Source organism: Urocitellus parryii, chromosome 11 (genome assembly GCF_045843805.1).
Source record: "Urocitellus parryii isolate mUroPar1 chromosome 11, mUroPar1.hap1, whole genome shotgun sequence".
NCBI lineage: Eukaryota > Metazoa > Chordata > Mammalia > Rodentia > Sciuridae > Urocitellus > Urocitellus parryii.
Window position 1 is genome coordinate 118,758,359 of NC_135541.1, and position 27,939 is coordinate 118,786,297.

The 27,939-nt window shown below is 42.7% G+C and overlaps 1 protein-coding gene across 1 annotated transcript in view; it reads left to right on the forward strand.

Moving 5' to 3' along the window:
• Window positions 1-27,697, forward strand: part of LOC113201458 (Fc receptor-like protein 2) — a 69,041-nt gene extending 41,344 nt beyond the window's left edge. Inside the window, exons 11-22 of the mRNA XM_077791623.1 lie at window positions 1,747-1,829; window positions 2,745-2,765; window positions 8,494-8,751; window positions 9,013-9,297; window positions 10,099-10,386; window positions 11,521-11,799; window positions 12,454-12,573; window positions 24,498-24,525; window positions 25,489-25,607; window positions 25,835-25,903; window positions 27,534-27,562; window positions 27,659-27,697. Of these exons, the coding sequence (XP_077647749.1) occupies window positions 1,747-1,829; window positions 2,745-2,765; window positions 8,494-8,751; window positions 9,013-9,297; window positions 10,099-10,386; window positions 11,521-11,799; window positions 12,454-12,573; window positions 24,498-24,525; window positions 25,489-25,607; window positions 25,835-25,903; window positions 27,534-27,562; window positions 27,659-27,697 (1,618 nt within the window). The remainder of the gene's footprint in view (window positions 1-1,746; window positions 1,830-2,744; window positions 2,766-8,493; window positions 8,752-9,012; window positions 9,298-10,098; window positions 10,387-11,520; window positions 11,800-12,453; window positions 12,574-24,497; window positions 24,526-25,488; window positions 25,608-25,834; window positions 25,904-27,533; window positions 27,563-27,658) is intronic.
• The last annotated feature ends 242 nt before the right edge of the window (window positions 27,698-27,939 follow it).

Genomic DNA, 27,939 nt, shown 5'->3' on the forward strand with positions numbered 1-27,939 from the left:
TGAGGCAGAGGAAGCCAGCCTGGGAAAATTAGCAAGATCATGTCTTAAAATAAAATAAAATAAAAAGGGTCTCAGTGTGTAGCTCAGAGTTAGAACATTCCTAGTAACAAAAAAAAAAAAAAAAAAAGTAAGGACTTCACCTGACAGATGACATTGAGTTTATGACTACTTCACTATTGGTCAGTCTCTCCCTATAATTTTGTGATTTAATTCATGCTGCATACCTTCCCAAACGTCAACTTGCATCTGTCTGGACACAGATGCTGAGCAGGCGGTCATACAGTAGACTCCCCCTCATTCATGGAGGATGTGTCCAAGGACCCCAGTGGAGGTGTGCAGCTCTCATGGTTCCAAACCCTCTCACGGTTCTAGGTTTTTCCCTATATCTACATACCTATGAAAAAGTTACATGTATAAATCAGGCATAGTAATAAATTAACATCGATGACTTAAAGTAGAATAATTATTACAATACACTGTAATTAAATGGCCAGCACCGCTACTCGCACTTTAGAGCCATCGTTAATTAAAATAAAGGTGACTTTAACACAAGTGTTATGAAATCATGATGTTTAATTTGACAAACTAGAGGCTAGTAAGTGACTAAGGGTGGGTAATATATTCTGGACCAAGGATTGATTTATGTTTTTAGTGAGGTTTCATCATGCTACTCAGAGCAGCAAAACAATTTAAAACTTATTAATTATTTACTTCTGGGATTTTTTTAATTTAAGGAACGTGGAGAAGCAATATATCATGCTAATATATCAGTGTTTAAGAGCCAGACCTTAGAGCTAGACTGCCTAGGCTGGAGTCTTGGTTCTGTTTCTACTAGAAATGGATCATGTTGCTCTTGGTCAACTTACTGCTGCTACCGTCTGAGCAGCTGTGTTCCTTGGAGAGTCGCATGTTCCTTCTTAACCCCCAAAGCAATCCTATGAAGAGGGAGGCCCTCGGGGGATGATTCGATTGTGAGGCTGGAACTCTAATGAATCGGATCAGCGCCTTGTAAAAGAGGCTTGAGGGGGGCTCATTTGCCCCTTCCACCATGCAAGGATATACTGAAGTATCATTTATGAGAACAGACCCTCACCAGACACCAAATCTGCTGGTGCCTTGGTCTTGGACTTACCAGCCTCCTAAACTGCAAGTAATATTCTGTTGCTTATAGATCATGCAGTCTGACATCGGTCATTTTAGCCATTCAGATGGACTAAGTCACTTGCCTTTCCTCGTGCTCAGGGGATGGTGCTGACGGCAGAAGCTCGCCGAAGGTCTGAAGTAACCGTGAGCGTCAGGCACTCAGAACTGGGTCCCCCTCAGAGAGAGCCATGTGGAATCAGTAATTGTGATCATTAGTGTCAACAAATGAACTTGCTCCGGCATTAAAAGGATTACTCTAATTCTCTTTTCTTTTTTCTTTTTTTGGCACTGGGGATTGAGCTCAGGGGCACTCAACCGCTGAGCCACAACCCCAGCCCTATTTTGTATTTTATTCAAAGATAGGGTCTCACTGAATTGCTCAGCACCTCACTTTTTCTGAGTCTGGCTTTGAACTCACCATCCTCCTGCCTCAGCCTCCCGAGCCATGGGATTACAGGCTTGCACCACTGTGCCCTGCCTCTAATTCTCTGAATGCCACAGGATGAAAGATAATGGTCATTCATTGCTGGGCTCTTTTACTTCCTTTTTTGGCTAATTATACAAAACCTATTCTGAAAGACACATCTCATCCTGTGTTCACAGGCCCCAGACGGTGGCTGAGAGATTGCTTCTCAAACAGCTGGATCAAGCGCTCATGCTGCTGTGGACATTGCTGGTCTTCTCTGGTAAGTTCAATAATTTGAATTAGGACAGAGGTAGAAGCAGGAGGAGATTTCCGGCTTCCAAATAGGTCTGAGGCTTATGAGAGCCCAGAAAACAGTGGGATAATCGAGTCTGTTTCCAGCTTTGACTTCAGAAGCAGATGCAAATCCGGGGCTATAGAACATGAAATTGCATAACATTCTCACCCTTAACATTCAGGGTAGGCTGCCTTGTCATTTTTTGATCATAAGTATGTGTTTTAATATCTTGGAGCTCATCGAGGAATATGATACATTCTTAAATAAAATGTTCATGATCTGAGAGCTTAATACTCACACTAAATAAATGTTTGACCTTGGAATCAAAGGGCTCTAACATAGAAAATATGGTCTGAGGAAAGGTATTGATTTAGGCTGAGTTCAACTCTCATGTCTCTCCCCATGTATACATTTCCTGATGCACACTTTGTGAATGTGACTGCATTGGCATGTGGCGATGTGGTGCTTGAAAAACTTGGATATGAGGGAGGGTCCTGGGGTGGGGGAAGAAGAATGAAATAAAGAAGAGAATCACTAAACACTCAATGTCCATGGGACTTGTTCCTAGCAATGCCTCTGGTCATGGGATGAGTTTGCAACTTGACTTGTTTGTTTGTTGTTGTTGTTGTTTATTTGCTGCTGGGGATTGAATGCAGGGTCCCATCCATGCCAGACAAGGGTCCCACCACTGAGCTATACCCACAGCTCACAGCTTGACTTGTGATCAAGGCTAATTGTGTGTTTGAGGAAGACTGGATTCCTGGTTGTGAGGGAGTAGGAGAAGAGAGAAAGGGGGAAGATGGAAAGAAGATTTTTGAGCAACCTTTGAGAGTGATCTTAATTTCTAAATTGCGAACACAAATGTTCTGTGCTAACCTCTGGCTTTTGCTCCCATTACAGTGCCATTCAGCAAACGGGGAGGTGAGTACCCTCTTTTATTGTTCTCCACCTAGGGCACATTAGTCACTGGCCACCACAGGGGTAGGCAAAAGGACTGTGGAGACGTCCAGATGTTACAATCCCCTGGGCTGACACACTCTGTGATGATGCGGTCTCTGCTCCCACACGGCCAACCCTCCCAGGTGATCACACCACACCCCTTAAGAATCCAGGTGCAGGGAGAGAGGTAACATCCCAAAGAGGATCTGCAGGCTGGCTGCAGAAGAGACTGCATCCAGAACCATCTACAGCTCCTTAGTGTTGTCTGGCTGAGCGCCGAATGTGCTCACAGCTCTGAGGATGGTTATTCCTGGAGAAACGCTGAGGGCTCAACCCTTCTGGGTGGGCAGACCCAGCCTGTGCCAACAGTCTTGTCCAGTGCTGGGTCAGGAGGCAGCAAATTTTTTCCCATAAGAGTCCAGAGAGTAAATAGTTTAGGGCTCTCTGGCCGCTGGCCTAACTCCTGGACCCTCTCCTCCCGACAGAAAAGCTGATAGGGATCACATGTAAGTGACAGGGGACCATGCCTAAGTTCCAATGACACTTTATCTACCAAAACGGGACATCTGTGACTCATAGTCCATTGCCGACCCCTGCTCTAGACTCATTATTTAGTTTTGTGGTTTTTTTTTTTTTAAACACATAGTGCTTTTCTAAAGCTGTGTGACTAATTCCATCTTGATCCTTTTGATTTAAAGCTGTGTTTAATAAAGAGAGGAGGCAAGGAAAAATTTTATTCTATAATATACAAAATACTAAATCTAGAGAAAGAGAGAATTGTTCTCTTGCCTCTCCAGTGATAGGATCGGTGGAAGGGCTCTCTGGGCTCCTGGAAACTGTTGTGGGATAAGCAGATGTCCACTTTCACCCTAAATGGAATAGGAGGGTCCAGGGACACCTTCAGAGTCCTGGCCGGGCCTTCATCATCAAGTCTCGTCTCCTGCATTCATTTTGTCCCACGTAAGGCCCCTGTGCCATGTCGGTCCCCTACTTCCCTTTGCACCTGTCTGGGCGGTCATGTGCAGAAGTCTCAGCGCTGAGCTGGTTTCTGACAACAGGTGGGAATCCTGCTATTACTCAGTCTCAGGGTGGCATGGAGCAGGCCGCCTGCAGTGACTCACCCTCAGCCTCTCGCAGAAGAGGGCGACAGCCACTTGACTTCCTTTTCCTTCCCCGTTCTCAGAAAACGGGATGCTCTTCAGAGCACTCAGAGCCCTCCCTTAAAAAAAAAAAAGCGGGGGGACCTTAGTTCAGCCTGTTGTAGTGAAAAGAGTAGAAGTCACACAGCCCGAGAGGCCAGGTTCAAATCATGGCTTGTTGAGAATGCGTCCCTGCAAAGGGACAAAGATGCCAATCTGCATAGCAGCCGAAAATGACTCTCTCCACCCAGACCCTCAAGGTGGCCCCCCTCTGCCCGTTTCCTCCTTTCGGCTCCCCCCCCCCCCATAACCTGCAGGCACCACCTGGGAACTTCCCCCTCGCATGCAAACCTCTGAGAAATATCATTTGCCTTTTGTTTTTGCTGCTGTTCGGGTGAAAAGACTTTTTTTCACAGAAATTCTTGTAAAAAACAAAAATCAAAAAGCCTCTAAATAGCTTGGCCCTAGTTACACTTTTGTGGTCCCGTTTGTTTGTTCTGCTTAAGGGTTTCTCTGTTCACAGCCTGAGCTCCCCCTGCCCCTCGCTGTTGTTAGCCCAATGCGATTCTCCCTTATCCTCCAGCAGGATTCCTGTGGGTGCTCCTGCCCTCAGGATGACCCTGCTGGGTCTTTATCAACCGGCTGATGGGTGGATCCATTCTTCTCTTGCAAAAGAAAGGCTTCCACAAGAGGCACTGATGAAGGGTTTATTTAGCAAAATGAAAGCGGGGAGTGTCTGCCCCAAGAGAGAAGGCAAAGCCCACAGCTTCTGGGTGTGGACGTTTATGGCCTGCTGAGGTTCCTCCCCGCTCTATGAATTATCATTTGGGGGAAGTTCCAGCCATTACCCTCCTTAAGGTCAGTTTCACCCTGTTGGCAATCACCCCAGTGGCCTGCGCCCATTTTCTCCAGATTGACAGGGAGCTGTCTGACTGCAAGGAGGTGCTCCCTGGGCAATGTAGCGGCCAGTTGTGAGCTGCCCCGGGGCGCGCAACCTGCATCTCCTTTCCCACACCTCCCCTGCTCCTGTCCATCTAGTAGTCTAACCCTCCTCATTGCTAGAGGGTTTGGAATCCCCTGAAGAGGGACAGTCAGCATTAGGGCTTCCTCACGCTGCCTTTCCAGGGCCTCTGATCCATCTCTGTCCACCAGAGATACTGTACCCAGAATGGACCACAGGAGAGCCAAGGAGTCGGTCACACTTCTGCTGAGGCTTCCTAATGGCCGGGTGGTGGGCATCTGAGTAGTCCCAGCAACCCTGGGAGCAAGTGGACACAGACTCCAACACAACACAAAAGCTGGGCCCCAGCTCAATCCCACTCCCTACAACGCCACTCCTAAGAGGCTTGACTCAAGCCACCGTCACCCCTCAGGCTCCCCGTGCACACCCCATCTTGCAGACCTGAAACCCACTATTTCGGTTGCTTTTGAAGTGCAGCCATGATAACCTCTTATTCTTCCTCGGCCATCATGGTCATCATTAGCCTCGGCAACAAACCCCTGCCCCTCAGCTACCCTCATCGTTAACCGAAGGGTCCGGAGAGGCAAGCTTCGTTCTAGGCTTATTTCACAGAATCCTTAAAACAGCCCGATGAGAGGCCAATATTCTTCACTGTTCAAACGAAGGCAGAGGAAGCTAAAGTGCTCTGTCCGAGACCATTCAGCAGACCTGGATTCAAAGCAGTGTGACCCGAAACTTAGCCACTGGGTCAGACATTTCTGACAACTAAAATCGCAGTCACTCTTGACGTCCTTGTGTCCCAGCTGTGTGCCCTCTCCCCAGCAGGCTCACCCTGCTGTGCCCACTTACTGGGTGAATAGCGTGTCTTTACATCCTCTGGTCCCTTCTGCTCTCTGCCCTGTGGCTAACTCTTGGGGCCTTCTGACCCATAAGGATTTTGAGATAATGAATCAACTGACCCAAAGGCTCGCTCCGCAGCAGGCCTCTACCTGTGAGGCTGCCCATTGTACCATTTGTCACCAGGGTCCTTAACCAATGACTCAGAATGTTTCCTCTTCCCAACAACTTTCTTTCCCCAGGAAATTTTTTTCCCCAGTTTCTGAAGGAAGCGTAGACTAGTGGTTTAAAAGAATGATGGATGTTTGAGGTGATGGATATGCTAATTACCCCCATCCAATCATTGCATAGCAGTAGTCCATAAATAAATCCAATTAAACCCACTTTAAAAAAAAAGTTGGTCTTCTAATGCCCAACGGGTCATGATGATTTTGCTGGAGCATCCAGTAATAAAGCACAAGCTTTCTCAAAAATTATAATCCCCAATTCCACAAGCCTCCTGTGGCCTGTTGGCTGGGATTCTGCAGTGGTATTCTACGAGCCAACACCGCTCCTTCCTTCCGCTGCACACCCAGAGACAGGCGGTCACGGTCACGATACAATCGAAGAGTGCTAAGGGGATTTTTCATTTGCGATGCCTTAGTGATCTACCTGAAGGCCAAAGTTCTCACCTATAATCCTAAAATGTAATGGAAGTGTCACTAACCCAGAACATAGTCTGGTACCGCAAATAAGTGAACTGACAGGAGAGAAATTAGAGAGTCCATGGCCAGTCTAAGGGAAGGAGCCCTGGGACACACTTTTGAATTTTTTTCCCCCCCTCACTATGGTCAATCCTTAGGAACTGAACCTTGGATTAAAAGTTACCCCCACCTCATTGTACACTGAATGACCAGGTGAGGGAAAATTTCTGAAGACATTCCAATAGAAAGTTCTGAGAATCGGAGAGACTGGACCTCATTCTAGTAACTGGCCTACTTCCCAGGGCCACTCTGTGGTTCATCGGAGGAGATGAGAGGAAGGGACAGGCTCAGAATTTATGAAACGATGCCGCCTCTCTAGGACGGGGTAAAGACATGGGGGACGGGACAGCGGAGTGCCCATGGAGAACGGTGACTCCCTGATGGCATCACCAATGTCGGGGGCTCGGGATCAGGAGCTTGGGCAAAACACTTCATCCATGAATAAAGTCATGTGTATCCTGACATTTCCTGGAGGGACTGAGTGTTCTTGCCCCCATTACCTCCACCAAAGGTCCATGTTGAAACTCTAATCCTCATGGGATGGTTTTTGGAGGTAAGAACCTGTTTGTGGGAGGGGTACCAGGGATTGAACTCAGAGGCACTCAATGACTGAGCCACATTCCCAGCTCTGTTTTTTGTTATTTATTTAGAGACAGGGTCTCACTGAGTTGCTTAGCACCTCGCCTTTCCTGAGGCTGGCTTTGAACTTGTGGACTTGTGAGCTGGTTTCAGCCTCCCAATCCACTGGGATTACAGGCATGGCCCACCACACCTGACTGGAGGTAAAAACTTTGAGATACAGTTAAACATGAGATTGGAGCCCTTGGAAATGGGATAAATTTATTTATTTTTCTTTTTTTTAGATGTTTTAATTTGTTCTAATTAGTTATACATGGCAGTAGAATGCATTTTGATACATCACACATAAATGGAGTAGAATTTCACATTCCTCTGGTTGTACGTGATGTAGAATCACACCAGTCATGTAATCACATTTGTACACAGGGTGATAATGTCCCATTCATTCTACTCTCCTTCCTTACCCTCATACCACTTCCCCTCCCTTCACTCCCTTCTACCTAATCTTAAGTACCTCTATTTTTCCCTAGCCACCTCTCCGCATTGTGAATTAGCATCTGCGTATCAGAGAAAACATTCAGCCTTTGGGTTTGGGGGGTTGGCTTATTTTTCTTAGAATGATATTCTCCAGTTCCATCCATTTACCTGCAAATGCCATAATTCCATTCTTCTTTAAGGCTGAGTAATATTCCATTGTGTATATAAACCACATTTTCTTTATTCATTAAGTTGGTTCCTTTAAAGATGAATCTAGAAAGCCAGTGAGTTATTTTTGCCCTATGTGAGGATACAATGAGAAGTCAGCAAGTGACAGCCTGAAAGATGCACCTGACCTCAGACTTCTAACCTCCAGATGTGAGGGAAGTAAATTCTCATTGTTGAAAAGCCACTCGGTTTGTGGTGTTTAGTTACAACAGCCTGAACTAAGATTCTCCTGTTAGGATTTGGATCTGGAATATCCCCCCAAAGCTTGTGTTTTGAAAGTATGATCCCCAATGCGACATGGTTCAAGGGTGGGGCTTTTAGGCAATGACTTGGGCTCTGACCTCATCAGTGGATTAATCCAGCAAGTGGATTAATCTTTTGATAGCTAACATGAACTGAGCGGCTTTCCTCTATGCCATATCACCATGATGTTCTACCTCACCTTGGGCCCGGGACAATGGAGTCCGTCAGCCATGTACTGAGACCTCTGTAATCTTGAACCAAATAACTTTTCTGCCTCTAAAAGTTGTTCATACCAGGTATTTTGATCACAGTGTTGAAAAGCTGACTAGCACACCCCCTAAGGAAAAATGGTATGCAACGCTTAGTAATGAAGGTCTGACTTTGCACCTTCCTCTTGTCTAAAGAGGTAGAGGCTCTGCCTGACACTTCACCGCCCAGGAGCAAAGTGGGACACGGGGTTCCCTTCAGGAATGGTAAATAGAGTTTCCCTCCTTCCTTTGCAGATGGGCTGACCCTCCTGGCGCCCTCTCCTGTCTTTGAAGGAGACAGGATTGTTCTGACGTGCGAGGAAAAAAACAACAGAAAAAAACAGATAAGTTTCTATAAGGACGGGAAAAAGTTCTCTTCTTCCAATGAACTCTCAAGCTTCCCTATACAAAGTGCGCTTTTGAGTGACAGTGGCATTTATTTCTGCACCGCTGCTTCTAAGATCTTTCTGAAACGGGAAACATCTTCAGAAAAAGTGAAGATCACAGTTCAAGGTAAAAACCTTCACTCTTATGTGCGATGGGCTGGGCAGGAGGCTGGGGACAGAGCAGAATGGGTATCTGGCAGGAGGCAGCTGCCCAAGCGAGGACCCGATGTGCACTGACGCACTTGCTATTTGAGCACGCAGAGGAGACACGGAGGGGAAGGTGTCTGGTCCTGAATCATCTGTTTCCTGCGGCCACTTCTCACCCAGAACTTTTCAGCGGGAACCTGAATCTCACTGCTCTTGGGACTATTGTTTTCCTTCTCTCTAGAGCTGTTCCCGCGTCCTGTGCTGACAGCGAGCTCCTATCAGCCCACGGAGGGAAGTCCAGTGACCCTGACCTGTCAGACTCAGCTCCCTCCAGAGAGGTCACATGTCCAGCTCCGGTTCTGCTTCTTCAGAAACCGTCGGGTTCTGGGGTCAGGCTGGAGCAGCTCCCCAGAGCTCCGGATTCCCGCCCTGGGGACAGAGGACTCAGGGTCCTACTGGTGCCAGGCAGAAACAGTGAGTCACAGGATCAGAAAACAGAGCCTTCGATCCCAGATTCGCGTGCGGAGTAAGTATCAGCAGGGTTGAGCCCAGGGGGGGAAGAGATGAGCACTGGAACTTGGATTTATAGTCTTTTTGCTTCTTTGTGTAACGCCTGTCCTGGTGGAACGCAGGAACCCCGATAGAGACATTCCAAGTTGCTCTTGACATCAGTCTTCTAAGAATCAGGAATAGACTAAGCTGCTTATCACTTTTCTTTATTAGCAAAGAGCAGTGGTCTGGGCACTTTAAAAAGCAAGACACCTGCTCTTCATTGGCTTTTCCAATGCCCACATGCTGGGGTCACACATCTGAAGGCTATGTGATACTACAAAGGCCTGTGGGGCTCAATGCAGCCTCAGAGAAAGCAGAGATCCAAGCGAACGGAAGTGGTCAGTGGAGAGGTTGTAATTTAAGCCTTGAAACCAAGAGTAATAGAAGAATTTTTATTGCAATTGTATTAGAGAAAAAAATTGCCTTTTGCAAGGGGGCGGGGACTGATGATACCAGTGTCCCTCTTCATTTTGTGTAAAGGGCCACTGTCTGCAAAGTGACTCATCCAGAAAAAATTTCAAGCTTCCCATCTCATGAAATGGATAATTCATCACAAAATCTGTAATTAATGCTACACCCATGATATTAGCCAAGAACAATGTTCTTCAAGGATATTTCTCATGGACTCCCTATCTCTGTAGGAAGGCTTCTCATGGAGTACAGATGCAATCCCCATGTTCCCACGCCTTGCATTGGAGAGCGGAATCAGTCTATCAGCTGTTCTCAGAGTCTCCTGAAGTCAGGGTCTCTCACATGTCATTTTATGCCCATCTAGGAGTCCCCGTTTCCAAAGTGAGCTTGGAGACCCAGGCCCCTGGGGGACAAGTGATGGAAGGAGGGAAGCTGGTCCTGCTCTGCTCCGTGGCCGAGGGCACAGGAAACATCACATTCTCCTGGCACAGAGAGGCCACAGGAACCCGTCTAGCAAAGAAGACCCAGGGTTCCTTGTCAGCAGAGCTGGAGATCCCAGCTGTGAAGGAGAGCGATGGCGGAAAATATCTCTGTCGAGCTGACAACGGTCACGGTGCTGTCCAGAGCCAGGTGCTGAACATTCTTGTGAGAAGTGAGTTGGGTTCTCATTCCTCTCTGCTGGACGTGCTAAAGCTAAGTCCATGGTACCCAGGTAGCATGAGGAAATCCCAGGTGGCCTCAGGGATCAGTGTGGCAAAGACAATTTGAAGATGGATTAGCCACGTAAACTAAGTGGACATCTTTCTTGGCATGGAAGGATCGGTCTAAAATAAACAAATAGATAAATAAAATGAGAACAACAAATCACCGTATCTCTAGACAGTATCACAGAACCCATATTCTTCCAAATCTCTAGATACAATTGACCCTTGAACAATGTGGGTTTGACCTGCACATTTCTGCTCATACACAAATCTGGGTTTTGTTTGGTTTTGTTTCTTTAGATTTACAGCAATTTGAGAAAAAAAAAAATCCACAGACCAACCATCAACCGTGTAGCTTAGAAATATTTCAAAAAAAATTTTAAGTTAGGCATGCCATGAAGGCCTAAAATATAGGTAAATAATAATCTGTTTTATTATTTACTATCATAAAGTACAGACAAAAATCTTATAAAAAGCTAAAGTTTGTCAAAACTTGCACAATGCAGGCTGGACACAGTACCATTTGCAGTGGAGAGAAACGTCAACACATGTCAGGGTGCGGCATGATAGTAAACTTGCGAAAGATTAACTGTTGTGCCTACTCTGGTGCTGTAGTAACTTCAGAGTCACCTGCTGTGGCCATGGCGGTGAGATCAAGTATTGCAAGTGTGCACTCAAGCACCCTGTAATTAATGCCAGTCACCTCGTGAGCAGTCCCTCTCTCCAGGAAATTGTGATTTCTCATGGTTCTGGACTATTTTTCACTGTATCAGATAATATAACATACAAAACGTGTGTTCATCGGTTGTCCGTTGGTAAGGTTTCCAGCCAACAGGAGACGACCCGTGGATGAGTTTTAGGGGAGTCCAGAGTGATATGTGGATTTTGATGGCGCGGGGGTTGGCACACGAACCGCCACCTTGTTCAAGGGCAACTGCACCTTGTGGAGGAAAGTGTCTCTGTTTGGTGAGGTGAGATGTGAGAATGATAAACAGGACCCCAGGCCTCGCTGCAGCCCTAGTGTGGGTGTGGGGTTCTGCTGCCTTTCACAGATCCTCTGATCACCTTCTTGTGCCTCTCAGTTCCAGTGTCCCGCCCTGTGCTCACCCTCAGGGCTCCCAGGGCCCAGGCTGAGGTGGGGGACGTGGTGGAGCTTCACTGCGAGGCCCTGAGGGGCTCTCCCCCGATCCTGTACCAGTTTTACCTTGAGGACGTCACCCTGGGGAACAGCTCGGCACCCTCTGGGGGAGGAGCATCCTTCAACCTCTCCCTGACTGCAGAACATTCTGGAAACTACTCCTGCGAGGCCGACAATGGCCTGGGGGCCCAGCGCAGTGAGGCCCTGTTACTCCCCATCTCAGGTGGGCTTGTGGCCCCTAGATACTTGACGTATTATGATCCGTGACTGCCCCACCTGTCCTTATTGGTACAATATTGGGATTTCAGAAGACAGGAGGGTGATGTCTGTGGTGTGTGGAGAGGGGGAAGGGGAGTCTCCATGTCTAAAATCTGATTTTCTTCTCCCAACCACGAGAGTACAGTCTACACTTAAATGGTCTTTTACCTGAATTTGTATCTACCCGGTTTTTTAAAAATTATTGTATTGGTTCTTTTTAGTTAGACATGACGGTAAATCCATTTTGACATAATTATTCAAGCATGGGATCTATCTTATTCTAATTCAGATCTCAGTACCTCTCCTTCCCCTTCCCCTTCCCCTCCCCCTCTCCCCGCCCCCTCCCCTCTATTGATCTTTTCGCCCTTTACCCATAGTTACCTTTTAAATTAATTTCTTGTGTACATACGTGATGGTGAGATTCATGTATATATAGAGGAAACTTGTGTCCAACTCATCCCACCGTCTGTCTTTTCCCTGTTCTCTCCCCTTCCCCTCATTCCCCTCTGTCTAATCCACTGAACTTCCATTTGCCACCTACCTTTCCTACTTAGTATTGTGGGGCTCCAGGCCCCAAGGTTTGACCTTCTGAAGCTGAAGCCCTGGTTTCTTCCCTCAGGACCTGATGGATATAGAAAAAGCCATGTCACAGCCAAAGTTCTTGGGGGACTCTTTGGGGTCCTTGGCTCCACCAGTGTGGCTCTGCTGCTGTGTTATTGCTGGTCCCACAAGGCACCAGGTGGGTGTCTATGATTTCTTTTTGTTTTCCCTTTCTTGCTATCACCTTTTCCATCAATAATATAGACTGGATTTACAGAAAGAGAAGAAAAAAAGACAAAGAAGAAAAGGAAAGGAAAACTTTTCTAAAAGCCAACAATTTCTTGCCGTACTCCACAACTCTGCAAGGTCCCCTGCAGAGGGCGACACTGCCACCACACTACTGATTTTACAATATGCCACTATTTCCAATTGTGGTCATTTGAGATAGAAATGCCGACACATTTCTCCATGCTTGACTTTTAACTTAAAAGTCAGAGCATTGAATACAACTCCATAATTTTTAATAGACATAGTTTATACACAATAGGATAAGATATATGTAAGGTAGATCTAAAGCAACTAAAACAATTTGATGTGATCGTTTCTCTTTGATCCATTTCTTACTAGTTACTCTGCTCTCACAAGAGCAGTGACTTCTTTTTGAATTCTTGGATCCATTATTTGAGTTATAAGGAGACAACGTCGCCCATGGCTTGTGGTTGATGATGGCTTTGGGTTGGGATCCCAGCTGAGACTGTCAACTAGAGCACACGCAGATGACCTCTCTCTGTGGATTTCCTCAGAGCACAATGACTTCAAAGTAGTCATATTTTTCTCATGTCAGCCTAGACTCCAGAGTGAGTGGGAATGATCTGCCTCCATGTTATGGTGGGCTGGTGCCCCACAAATTTGGCCCAGATGTAAGACGACAGGACACAGAGCCCACCTCTAACGGATGAAATAGCAAAGAATCTGCAGCCATGATTTTAAAATTTCCACATACACACCACCACATATCCCAACCCATGACTGGAATCCACTCTCCTAACCCCAAATGACTATAAAAAACACAAACCTTCGGCTGCCCTCAAGAACCTGCAGGTGTTTTATGAAAAAAGTAATTCTCCCTGAGACTATCCTCCCCAAGTCTTATCTCAGTGTTTCTTTATTATCTTATTGCTTTATTTATTTATTTTCATGATACTAGGAATTAAACCCAGGGGTGCTCTACCACTAAGCTACACCCCCCACCCAGTTCTTCTAATTTTTATTTTTGTTTTAATTTTGAGACAGGATCTCACTAAATTGCTCAGGTTGGGCAATAGTGAGAGGTCATATGCATGTGCTCTAGTTGACAATCTCAGCCTGTGTCCCAACCTATAGCCAGCATGCTTCTGCCTCAGCCTCCAGAGTAGCTGGGATTACAGGCATGCACCCCTGCACCCAGCTGTTATTCATGCAGTCTGTCAGATACAGGATAAGCACACCAGAATCTCTATGCAAACTTTTAAGCTTGTGCAAAGCACTTCCTTAGACTTATCTATTAACACCAATTAAAAGGAATTTAGGCAATTCATCAGTTAATTTTTTTTCCAAGTAGTAAATATTTCAGCCAGTATTTTCAAGTCCAGTGGAAGTTCTATTTTTCAACAGACAACCCAAGATGAAGGAATTATGATACTACACCAGCTTCTCTGTTCCTCTCCACTGCTCTGTTCCCCATATAATTTTCTCAGGCCCTAACGCCTTTCTAGACCTTCTTTCCTTATCACTGACTTGCTTTGGGGGAGGTGAAATGGTCTTCCGGGACCTTCTACATGGGCAGAAGGTAACAAGTCCTGCTCTGTTTCCTCATCCACAAAATAAGAAAATAGAATCACCTAACTTAACTTCAACTGGTCCAGACTACAAAAGAGGGTATTTGTTCTTTTCCATGGTGACAGCATGGGGCGTCTGTATGAGTCTGCTTGGGCTGCTATAACAACAGCAAAAAGCATGGATTAGGTGGCTTAATTTTCTCCCAGATCTGGAGGCTGGTAAGTCCATGGTCAGGATGTAACAAAGCAGGTTTCACTCGGAGCCCTCTTCTCTTAGCTGACAGGCAGCTTGTAGGCAGCTGTCATTTGCTGTGTGCTAACATGACTGCTTAGAGGAATGTGCTGGGAAAGACCCCACATTCTCTGGTGTCTCATATAAGGACATCCATCCTATTGCATAAAGGCCCCACCCTGTGGCTTCATTTAAACACAGTCACTTAAATTTAATTAAGGACTCTATCTCCAAATGTGGCCATATTGGGCTTTAGGGTTCAATAGGTGAATTTGGGGAGAACTCAAACATTCAGTCTGTAACAATGCCCAACACAGGGTTATGAGAACACCTTTCAAGCCTCCTATTGTCCCATTGACCAAAGTAAGTCACATGGACGTGCCCAAATACAAATGGAAAAATAGTCTCTACCTCTTTACTGGGGAATGACAAAGTCACTTTGCAAATCATTGCATATAGAAAAATGGAAACTTAGAGATACTTTGTCTCAAATAGTAAGTAAAGAAGGGCTGGGGTGTGGCTCAGTTACAGTCTCTGGGTTCAATCCCCAGTATCACAAAGAAAAAAAGAAAAAAAAAACTGATACCAAAATATACAGTGAAAAGTGATCATTTCTCTCACTTTCCTGGGTCTCTCAGTTCCTTTTCTCAAAGGCTTCCACTATCAGCAATATCTTGTGTATTAGTAATACCTCATGTAACATACGATCTGCTATGTATAACTTAGCATATTTATGAATATTATTTGGGGATGTTGCATATTCAATACACACATAATGACAAAGACTCTTCATTTGTTTGCTTATTTACTTATTTTTGAGATGGGATCTTGCTATATTGCCAGGTTAGCCTTGAATTACTGGGTTCAAGTGATCCTCCTGCCTGAGCCTCCAGAGTAGTTGGGACTACAGGCAAGTGTTAACCACACTCAGCTTCACAACATCTTGTTAATGACTGTGAAGTGTTTTACTTAAGGATTCATCATAATTATTTTAATAGCCTTTTAATGATGACTGTTTAGGTCACCTCAAATCATTTTCCATTATGCACAATGCTACATGTGTCAATAGATCCCTAAGAATAATGCTCTATAACATAAACTGACAATGGGCAGATTAAAAGAGAAAAGGTATGTAAGTTTATTATTTGCACCAGGGTTTCAGAAGAATGAAAAGTGAATACGCGAAAAACCAGTGAGATTTAAGAGCTTGTGTAGCCTCTTTATATGGGGGGAGGGAGCGAGGATACAGGCCATTTAGGGAGAGTTAAGTGGTTTTTAGGAAAGATGAATGGGTCCTGTTATATTCTGAGCGCATCTCCTGAAAGTTCATATGCTAGAACTTTTTATATGTTAACCCCCAAAGTCATAAATTAGTGATATTTAATAGTGAAATAAGAGAGGTGGGGTTGTTGGGAGATAAATAGGGTTAAATAAACTCATGATTGTGGGGATTCCCATGACAGTATTAGTGACTTGGTAAAAAGAGGAAGCTAGAGACCCAAGCTAGCATGCATGCTTGCTCGGTCTTACCATGTGATGACCCCTTTCATGTTACAATGGAGCAAGAAGACTCTTAACAGGTGCTGGCACTAAGCTCCTGAACTGCCCAGCCTCTAGAACTATGAGCTAAATAAATAAACCTTTTTTTTTTTTTAAATAAACCATCCCGTATTTTGCTAAAGCAACAGAAAACAGACTAAGACAGGCCCTTATAAGAATAGATGATAGATGATGTGTTATGCTGATTTTTAGTCTTGCTCTCTTCTGATAAGAGTTTATTTTTCCTGGTTTATGAAACTCCTGGGACTGATGACTGGGGTGTTCCCTTTGGAGAATCAGGGGAGTTTGGAGAAAGTTCCTCTCTGCTTTCGGATTGAAGCCGTTGGTATGCTAAAGAAGCACATTTTCTAGTGGCATTTCCCCAGATCCTTCAACACCTTCCTAACCTGATGTCTCTAGTGAAGCATTATTCATAGTGGTTACGCCAAATCACACTCCCACGAGTGTACTTTACTCACTCATCATTCTCACAAATGCTTAAGAGTCATATTGACAGGAAGATGGGTTTACTCCAAAGCACCTTTCAGGAAGTCAGAGGAGAACTTTCTATCTCATAACTCTATTTTGGGGGTCTCAGGGGCTCAGAAAACTTTTAGAAGCAAAGTGGGACAAAAGACAGGGGATAGGCATATGCAGATGTAGTTAAACAGAATTTGTCATTCGAAAACTCCCTGCTCTCTGTCCTTAGCATAAGGCAGTTTCTATTCTCAGCATGAGGAAATGCAGGTTATAGAAAAAAGTTATAGGAAGTTGCCCTTATTTTCAGAGGAAGTTTATTTCATAAAGAGATGTAGGTCCTTATTTCATGATCGACTAGCCATTCAATGTGAGTTTTTGATTTTTGTCTCCTTGTTAATTGAGAAACATTACTGCCTTATAGTTTTGTTGTTGTGTTTTTGGTACTAAAGATTGAACCTAGGACACTTTTTACCATTGAGCAACATCCCTGTGCCTTATAGTTTTTATTTGAATCTCTCTTTTTAGTGAGCTTTCTGCACATGCCATTTTACCCCTTTGAATTTTTTTTAATATTCTTTTTTATTACAGTATATTGTTATTATTGTTTTAATCTCTTTTTTATTCCAGTTTTTATTAGTGCATTATGAATATACATAATAGTTGTGTTACCCTTGGGATACCCAGTTGAAGTTCAGGTTCTTGATGTCCTGAACAAAGAATTGAGCTGGACACACAGAAGTAACAGAGTACAGATTTATTTAAAGTGAAGATAGCACTCCAGTAGGTAGAATGGAGGGGGCCAAGAGCAAGAGAGAAGCTCAAGGCCCCGATGTCTGGAAATCAGGGTCTTATATCCTGGCACAGGGTGTCCTCTTCCCTGTACAGACCTGATTGAAGACCCTACCCCATTTCTCCCATTGATTGTCTTATGAGATCTGATTAGAAAATTTTCCAATTTTCCCCCATTGATTACTTTAGAAAACTTAGTTAGAATACTGCCCACTTGACTTCCTTCCCTCGGTCATTTCAAGATTTGAACCTGTGACAAGAGTTATCATGTGATGTCCTCAGTGGCAGGAGTGGTCATGGCAATGGGTTTTATGATAAACAGGATCAGGTCTTCTCTCCTGTCTGGTCCTTCACCAGCTTCTTTTTAGTACTCTGCCTCCGCCATCTTGGTGTCCCTGAACCCAACAGTAGGGTTCATCTTGACATCATACATGCATGGAATAGAGTTTGTTCCACTTCAGTCCCCAGTACCTCCTTCCCTGCCCCTTCTCCCTGCCCCTGGTTTCCTCTCCTCTACTCCCAGCTTTTCCCTGCATCTATTTGTGGGTTTTATGAATTTGTTCTTTAGAGTAATACAGATGGAATTCACTGTGGCCCTTTTACCTCAGCACCCTGCATAATTTGATCAACCTCATTTCACTGGGCTTCCCTTTACCACCCCTACGCTACCCGCCTCCCCTCCTTCAATCTTCCTTCTCCATTCCTCTGATTCCCTTCCATTTTCATGGTGTCCCCCCCCCCGCCCCCGCCCACAACCTGCTTTTATTTTGCTCTAGCTTCCACACATGGGAAAACATTTGCCCTTTGACTTCTGAGTCTGTCTTACTGCACTTAACATGATGTTTTTGTCATTCTTCTTTATGGCTGACAAAAACTCCATTGTGTATATAGACCACATTTCTTTATCGATCCATCTGCTAACAGGCATCTGGACTGGTTCCATAACTTGGCTATTGTGAATTTTGCTGCTATAAACATTGATGTACCTGCATCTCTATGGTCTGCAGACTGTAATTCTTTGGATAAATACCAAGGAATGGGATAGCTGGGTCAGATGGTGCTCCATTCTTAGTTTCTGAGGAATCTCCATACTGCTTTCTAGAGTATGAAATAATTTGCAGTTCCACCAACACTGTATGAGTGTATTTCCCCCCTACATCCTTGCCAGTATTTATTATTTTTTGTATTTTCTATGATTGTCATTCTGACTGCAGTGAGGTGAAATATCAATGTGACTTTGATTTACATTTCCCAGATTGCTGGGAACACTGAACAGATTATATTGAGGAGTATCCCTTCCCTTTCTATTTCATGGAATAATTTAAGGAAGATTGGCATTATTTCTTATTTCCATGTTTGGTGGGATTTGGTGAGAATCCATCTGGTCCAGGGCTTTTCTCAGTTGGAAGTCTTTCAATTGCTGCTTCAATCTCCTTGCTTGATATTGGTTTGTTTACATTTCTATATTCCATGGGTGAATTTGAGTAGATCATAGAAATTTGTCAATGTTTTTTAGGTTTTCCTGTTTATTGAAGTATAAACTTTCAAAATAGTTTCTCATGATCCTCTGAATTTCAGATGTTATCTGTGGTGATATCTCCCTTTTCATCTCCAACTTTGTTGATTTGGGTCTTCTCTCCCTTTTTTGATTAGTTTGGCTAAGGGTGTATCAATCTTGCTTATCACATCAAAGAGCCAACTCTGTTGCTTTGATCCTTTGTATTGCATTTGTTCTCAATTTTATTAATTTTGTCTCTGATATTAACTATGTCCTGCCTTCTACTGATTTTTGAACTAGTTTGTTCTTCCTTTTTCAGGGCCTAGAGGTGTAATATTAAATTATTTATTTGAGTTTTTTTTTTTTTTAATGTAGGCCCTTGATTCTATAATCTTTCCTCTTAGAAATGCCGTCATACTATTCCAGAGGTCTTGGTATGTTGTTTCTCTGCTCTCATTTGTTTCTATGAATTTTTTTAATTTCTCCTTTGATTTTGTCTATGACTCACTCCTCCTTCAAAAGTATATTATTTAATCTCCAGGTGTTAAATTCTTAAATGATTTGTTTTTATCTTGTTAATGATTTCTAGTTTCATACCATAATGATCTAGTAAAATGCAAGAAATGATCTCAATTTTTTTTTTTGTAACTGCTAAGACTTGCTTTTTGTCCTAAAATGTGGTCTATTTTAGGGAAGGTTTCAGGTTCAACTGAGAGAAAAGTGAATTCAGTTATTGATGGGTAGAATATTCTATAGATGTTTGTTAGATCCATTTTATTAATAGCATTGTTTGGTTCTGAAGAATCTTGGTTTACATCTGGATGACCTATCTATTGGTAAGAGAGATGTTTTGAAATCAGCCAGAAATATTAAATTATGGTCTATTAGATTCTTTACGTTTAGTAGGTTTTTTTTTAAATGTGAGTAGATGCATCGAGGCCATTTTGATTTATTTATGGTGTTTTATCCAGACTTTATTCTCCTTTAATTAACTATTCTTCTAGTGAAGTTCGGCCATATGCTGGCTTTGATATTCACCTTTCATTTCTTCTGTATGAAATATTTCACTTGGTATACTTTGTAGTGCAGGCTTAGTGGTTACGACTGCTTTTAGTTTCTCTTTGTCTTGAAAATTTTTTATTTCTGCTTTGATTCTGAAGGGTGGTTTTTCTGGATATGGTAATCTTGATTGAAAATTGTTATCTTTTAATGCTTTATATATTTTATTCCAAACCCTCTTGCCTTTTAGGTTCTGGGTTGAAAAATCAGTACAAATTATAATCGGCTTAACTCTAAAGGTGACTTCTTCTTTTTCTTTTCTGGCTTTCAGAACTCTATCCTTGGTCTGCAGAGCACGCATTTCAGTTATAATGTGTCTTAGAGAGAGTCCTTTTTGATCTTGTTTATTTGGAGTTCTAATTTTATGTTGCATTTGGTTTTCCGCTCATTCCTGAGGTTTGAATTTTTTTTTTATTATTCATTGAAAAGATTGTGCATTTTTAATTTAATTTTGTTCCTTCATGGATGCTAATGATTCTTAGATTTGGTCTCTCAATGTTATCACAGATTTCTTGAATATTCTGATCTCAACATTTTTTTTCTCTATCATTGACTCCACTTTCAAAGTTACATATTTTGGTTGTGAACAACCAATAAAAAAAAGTGAAAAAAAAAACAAAGTTACATATTTTGCCTTCAAGGTTTGAGAATCTGTCTTCAAAGTGGTCTAGTCTATTAGTGATTTTTTTCAACTGAATTTTTAATTTTCAGGATTTGTGTTTGGTCCATTTTCAGCATCTCTATTTCTTTGTTGAAATGTTCTTACACTTTCTGTATGTTCTATCTTAGTTCCTTCCTTAGATCTTATTTAGTTCATTGAACATTTTAATTATCAACTTTCTAAATTCTTTTTCTGGCGTTTCCTCTATTCTGAGGTGTCCGTGGGATCAGTTATGTCCTGAGGTACTTGGGATAGCTTGCTCTCTTCATTTTTCATATTGTTAGTATTTATGCCCATCTCCTGGGATAATTCTTTCTTCTACTTTTATGGGAGGGATTTTTTAGCGAGTTGTTTTTTCTTTACTGTGTGTCCTGGGTTGGCTAAATGTCAGTATTTTCACTCATTTTGAACTTGCTACTATGTTCTGTCTCTTAACATCACATTGAGATGAGATACTGGTCCCCAGGAATTATAGCCACTTCAGAGCGATGCCTTCTACTAATATATTTAAAAAGATACTAATAATGTTCTTCTGCAACCCACTAAACTATTGTTCTTGGTCAGTTTTTTTTGGGGGGGTGGGTACTAGGGATTGAATTCAGGGACACTCAACCACTGAGCCACATCCCCAGCCCTATTTTATATTTTATTTAGAGACAGGGTCTCACTGAGTTGCTTAGCACCTTGCTTTTGCTGAGGCTGGCTTAGAACTCATGATCCTCCTGCCTCAGCCTCTGGAGCCACTGGGATTACAGGCGTGCACCACTGTGCCTGGTCTTGGTCAGGTTTTTGAAGTAGGGGGTTTGTGTGTGTGTGTGTGTGTGTGTGTTTATCATTTGTTTATTCTCATCTCTGATCCAAAGGAGTCAAACTTGTTAGGGGAGTCTCTATATAGAGTTTGACTGCAGGCTTTTACTTTCCCCCTTTGTAGGAGTCTCAGACCTTATTCTGATGGTTCAAATTCCAAACAGCAGAGCAAATGGGACGTGCCTCTCCCCTCTACTTTGCCATCTTGCCAAATCTTGAAAACATTATTCATTTCCTGGCTTTTATGATGCCCATGGTTTTCCCTGAGGATCTTCCAGCCCAAGCAGAGTAGAGAGACTCGGGCTTCCTGAGCCCAAGAAGGGCAGCCTAGACATGGATCCAAAGAACCTGACTTATTTTATTCCTAGTATTTTGTGGTATTCTCCTACTAAATATATTAGCCTTTTGTTATGTAATAGTAAAAAGGTTTTGGAGTGCTTTTGACTGACTTTCACAGTGGTATTTTTGTTATACAAAAGAAATGGGTTTAGGTAGTCTAGTTTCTCAATCTCTCTTGTGTGGATTTGGGATCTTGTAACATGTTTTAGCATTCTCCATTTTTAGATGATAAACAAAAGTCTCCTATTTTTTTGCAAAATTGTTTTGGATTCATATTTTTTTTATCTGTCCAGAAATATTTTTAAGTATGTACTAGGGTCAGAATATAATCCACTTTTTTTTTCCCCAGATAGCTACATAGTTGTTGTTTTTTTTTAATTTATTTTTTATTTAGAGACAGGGTCTCACAAAACTGCTTATGGCCTCACATTCAGTGTAAATTGCCAAGGCTGGCCTTGAACTCATAATCCTCCTTCCTCAGCCTCCTGAGTTGTTGGGATCATAGTCATGTGCCACCACACCTGCCTTTACATATTTGTTCTTATGCCATTTATTTCATGAAACATTCCCTCAGTGAAGTGAGACCTTTATAACATACCATGATATTATGATATAAGAAGTATGTATTTGGTCTTCGTCTTTGGTTTCTAACCATAGAGCTTCTTTTTTATTTTATTTTAAAAAATTTTGTGGGCTTCATGTGTGTTAGCCAAGCATTCCACTACTGAACTACACCTGCTGCCCTTCACAAGAGCTTCTGAAATACTAGGGTTTGCCGGAATGATGGGAGGATTTTTTGTTTATTTACTCTTCTTTCTCTCTCTCTTTTCACTTTTCATTGATTCTTTTTAGTGATACATAACATTGGGATTCATTTTGACATAATTATAAAGGCACAGAATATAATTTGCTCTAATTTAGTCCCAAGTATTTCCCCTTTCCCATCCTCCTCCCTCTCCCTGTTCCCTTCCTTCTACTGTAATGACCTTTCTGCTATTTAATTTTAGTTTTTTGTCTGTGTTTTGTGTTTTGCTTTTTTTTTTTTTTTGTTAGTGTCTTGTGAATATGCGTGATGGTGAGATTCACTGGGGTATACATGCTCTTTGTCCTTGGTTACTGGCACAGACATCCTAAGAGCTCTGGAATTCCCTGAGAAGAGTTTCTTTGTTTACTAATAAGATGGTCCTTGGCTGAGTGGGACTTGGGTGTGTTCAGAATGGGAGATGGCTGCTAGGAAGATCAACCATGTAATCAGAAGGTCAGAACCTTTAGCCCCACCCTGGCCACTGGGGAAGGAAGAGGAGGTAGAAATGGAGTTAATCACCAATGGCTAATGAATTTAATCAATTATGCATCAATTTTCTTTGACCATCAACTTTAGAAAACTTCCAATTGTCAATTTTTTCTCTGCCTCTTTGAGATAAATCTTCTCCCTGCCTCTTGCCACTCCTACCACCTAGGAATGTCTATCTCAAGGATTTGAGAACCATCCATTTGAAATTTAAACCAGAAAGAGGTGGCCTTTATGGCAGTACTATAAACTTCTTAGAATTACTTTAATTTGATCTAACCATTTTGCTTTATAATTCTAGAATTCTTTTATCTTTTTTAGTTACTGCCTTCTGTTTTCTCTATCCTCATTATTTTGAAAAAAATTTGCATATTTAATATCCTGAGATTTATTTCCTTTTTTTTTCTTTTTAAGTATAGGCAGAACTGGGTGCAGATGGCATATACCTATAATCCCAGCAATTTAGGAGTCTGAAGCAGGAAGATTGTGAGTTTGCAGATGGCCTCAGCAACTTAGTCAGACCCTGTCTCAAAATAAAATATCAGGATGGTTGGTGATACAACTCGGTGATAAAGTGCCCCTGGTTTTATCCTCAGTACCAAAAATTAAAGTTATAAACACATCTAGACTTTTCCTAGTTTTGTTATGAATTACCAGATTTGTAATAATCAGACAATATTTATAATATATCTACTTTTGGGAATATTTATAAATCTCTTTTGTGAAACAACAGATCATCAGTTTCTGTTCTGAATGCTTAGATAATAGGCTGAAGTCCATTTAAAAAATAATGTCTTCAAGAAAGAGTTGCTAGAAACATACACTAATTTCGTAGACGATTTAAAATGTCAAGCCTGATGATTGAATAATAGTTTTGTTTGGTAAACAACTGTAGTAATTTTTTTTTTATTTCCCTAAATAATAGACAAACTAATTATGAAGTTTCTCTTTCTTTTAAGCCAGGGGAACTCCCCATCCGTGTGGCCATCTGTACGGAGCTATTAGTCTGAGGTCCAGAAAATAGCTTCTCTGAGCACATACCTGGTACATCTATGCTCATAGGCCATGTTTCTTGTTTTGCATCTCTTTGCAAAGATGAATGGTGCAAGATATAGACTAATGGATCTTCTGAATGTCAATATCAAGCTTAACCCCAAGACCACTGCTGTAGGCTGAGTGTTGCAAATATCAAAACATTTAAAAATTAAGAATGGCCATGTAGAATCTAAAATGGAAGAATAGCAAAGTAAAACTAGATCCATTGACAATTAAAATATATCTTAGAATAATTAAAAATAGTATTGTACAGGTGTGTGCCTGGACAAAGAGACAATAGAACACCATAGAAAATTCATCCAGTGATGGATTCATGCAGGAAGCTCTATTGGAAATGGCATTTCAAGTCTGGGTAGGGGGTGGGGGTGGCAGATGAATTATTCAAGTAATAACTAATAGTGTTGGAATAAGGAAGTAATCATTTGGATGAAATACAGTTGGTTCATTCTTCTATATCTTATATCTTACTAGCTAATTATACACAGATAAGTATGTCAAAGCTTTAAGAGAAAAAGCTTCTGTTCTGAAATGAATGTTCTTTTTTCTGGTTTTCAGGAGAAAGTTCTGCCATTAGTGCACCCAGGTGAGAACTTCCCAGTCAAAATTGCAACTCTGCAGTGCTCCCTCGATTGCAATTTGGAATACCTATGAGTTCTCTGTAATAGAGACTGAGGCTATTGGATCACGTGGTGTCTTCCTCTTAATACTCTTGTCTCTTAATACTTCATTACATTTATGCTATCAGAGCTCTGTCTTAGGGCGATCCACATGACTCCAGGTGTTAAGTTATTTAGGATTAAATATATTTTAACTAATGTGTTAACTTAGATATTAATGATTATCGAGGACCTATATGTATGAGTAAGTTATCATTAAATATTTAGAGGGGTAAAAATATCATTATTAACTATGATTATGATTATTATCATTTGGCAGTACTGGGGATTGAATCCAGAGCCTTGAGCAACAGACAAACTAATTATAAAGTTTCTATTCCCTTGAAGCCAGAGGATCTCCTATATCCATCCATGTGCCATCTACATGGAGTTATTAGTCAGAAGTCCAGGAAATAGCTCCTCTGATACATGCCTGGTAGGCAGGTGCTCTACCACTGAGCTACATCCCCAGCCCCTAGAGGGGTGAAAATATGCATAGACTAGAGGCCTATTTCTTCAAGAGAGATAATATCTTATAGGAGATGTAAGATATGCACAGAGAATAAGAAAGACAGAGATAAAGTAATGAGAAAGATGCTGGTTAAGTTCTGTGAGAGTTTATAAGAGTTTATTGGTAGCTTGGTCAATTTCCTGACCTGTGGTCACTCAACCTTTGTCCTCTGAACCTGTGAAGCTAGGTCCTCTGTTAGGACCTAAAAAGATAGATATGGGGAGAAAAGAAAACAAATATGAGGAAGAGAAAGTCGTAGCCAAGTCAGAGCCAACAGTCTGTGTCATGGGCCATTCGGTCACCTGATGGGGGTGTCCTGCACCTGGCTTCTACTCACGCTCTCCCCAGCCTCTTCCCTCTCTATTCTCTCTCTCCCCAGGGACTACCACGTAGATAGTTCACTTTCTCACAGAGGTGCTGCCAGCCCGAATCCTCAAGGGTTCACCCACCCTGGCCCACTCCTGGACACAGAGGATCTGCAGCCGGAGTATGTCAATGGTGAGTCCCCACCGGGAGGGGACCTAGGGCTGGGACAGGGAGGGAAGCAGAAGAGACAACCAGGCGGTCTTGCCTCTCCAACCTCGGGAGGCCCAGTCACTCCAAGAAACCAATGAGTCCCTCAGAGCCATGTTGGGGGTATGGTTGTGGAGCAGGAGACTGGGAAGGTGTGGCTGATGCCTGAACTTAACAGTGAACCTCAGGGAACGCTTGTCTTCTTCCTGCAGTGAGCCCCAGAGGAGATGAGGATGTGGTTTATTCCCAGATCTATAGCAGCCAGCAGCCAGAAGGCTCAGGTAAGAAACTTCAGAGTGATTCCTGTCAGGTGGATGTTCCTTGGAAATGTGCATTTTGTGCACAACAGGCTGCAAGATATCACTTACCCTTGGAATGAATCAGGAAGGATCAGGAAGTACCTGGAGGCAGGCTCTTGTGAATAAACTGAACTAAAGAAAAAAAAAAAAAGCAGAAGATCCAATAATTCTTCATTTGAATAGGACTAGACAGTTAAGGAGTATCCAGGATATAAGAAAGAGAGAAGAAAAACAGAGAAGAGTTAGAATTTCTAAAGCCATCATATCCAAAGTCCAGTCTCGGTTGCAATGGGTCATTGCGAAGCCTCTTTTTTTTTTTTTTTTTTTTTCAGTTTTCTGTTTTAATCGGTGTATTATAATCACACATAATAGTGGGATTAAAAATGCCATATGCTTACATGCACATAACATAATTTGGTTAATCTCATGCCTCATTATTTTCCCTTCCCCTCCCCTTCTCCCCCGCCCATCTGTCTAATCTGCTCTATTCATCTCCTATTTTTAATATTATCACCATTATTATTTACCATTATTTAAGTGATGCATCTTAATCACACACAAAGGTGGGATTTCTTGTGGCCTATTCATGCGTAGACACAACATGATTTGGGTAGATTTTGTCCACAGTACCTCCCAGGTTTGTAAATGGATGGAGATGGAGAACATCATGCAAAGTGAAATAAGCTGTGCCTCTCTTTAAGTGCCTGAAGACTTGGGATGACAACACGAATCACCTGATCTAGACAATTGTCACTTGGACACATAGCTTTGCAGGAACCAAGAGGACAGTTCTGTGGCAGTGCAGAGTGAGAACTTCCAGCTGTGGCCCTGAACCTGCCCTTTCTTCTGTGCTCTTAGCTTCTGACAGAGCCAGTGGCTGTTGGCAGCTTGGTCAATTTCCTGACCTGTGGTCACTCAACCTTTGTCCTCTGAACCTGTGAAGCTAGGTCCTCTGTTAGTGTGGATTAAAGTAGTGCCACTGTTGTTTCCTTCTGGGACCAGCCCAGCAGAATAGACAAACTACAGGAGGGTCTACCGGGTGTTCATCTTCCAAGCTCTTGAGGTGTCGATCCACAGTTAAGGAGAAGGAGGAGATTCAGTCCTACTATATACTTTGAAAGAAGGGGGAAAGAGGCAGACAGCAGTGAGCAGACCCTGCAGCCAGACTCCAACTGCTGGGTGACTGGGACCTGTCATCTTTGAATGTGCATTAAGTATCCTTCTCTATGGTAAGGTGAACCATCCGTGGTGGATTATCTAAAAAAAAACATAGAGGAATGATGGAAAAAGGAGCCCTGGAAGGATGTTGTAATGGTCAGAGAAGCCAAAAAAATAAAAAATAAAATAAAATAAATCATGAGGATAATAGCTCACAGGAAGTTTCATCAGAGAGAGGAAGAGCTTTGTTAGTAAGTGTTGGTGGGGGACATGGGGCATGCAGTCTTATAGGAGCTCAGAGTGAGCAAATTTAATGGATGGATTTTACGGAACAGGAAGGGTTGGACTTCTATCCATGAAACGTAGCAGTTCTCTGCCCTGCCGCACACAGTCTGGGCGTAGGATATAAGCAGAGACCCAAGTATTCAGTACTATTTGTTTTTTGCCTCCACAGCAAACATCAGGACGTCTCTGGAGAACAAGGTGAGCTAGAGCCTTTGGCAGTCCCTGCGTCTCGACTTTCTTCACCTGATTCCTTCTCTTATGCTGGTATGTCCCACTGTTTTGTGTCTCTCCCAGGATTTCCGAGTCATCTACTCCTCTGTGAAGAAGTCATAAAGCTTGGCAGAACCAAGAGCAGATGGCTGCAAAGATAGCGCCTCACTATGGATTTTATTAGCCCCTATGCACATGCTCAAGGCTGACCCCCTGTCTCAGCAAGAATGTGCCCCAGGGACTCTAGGCCAGCCACCTGCCTCATGATTTTTATTCCCATCAACTTCCCTCCCCGATATTTTCTCTTATTCATTAAATAGTTCTTGAACTGCCACTACATCCCAGGTACTGCGAGGTCAATGATC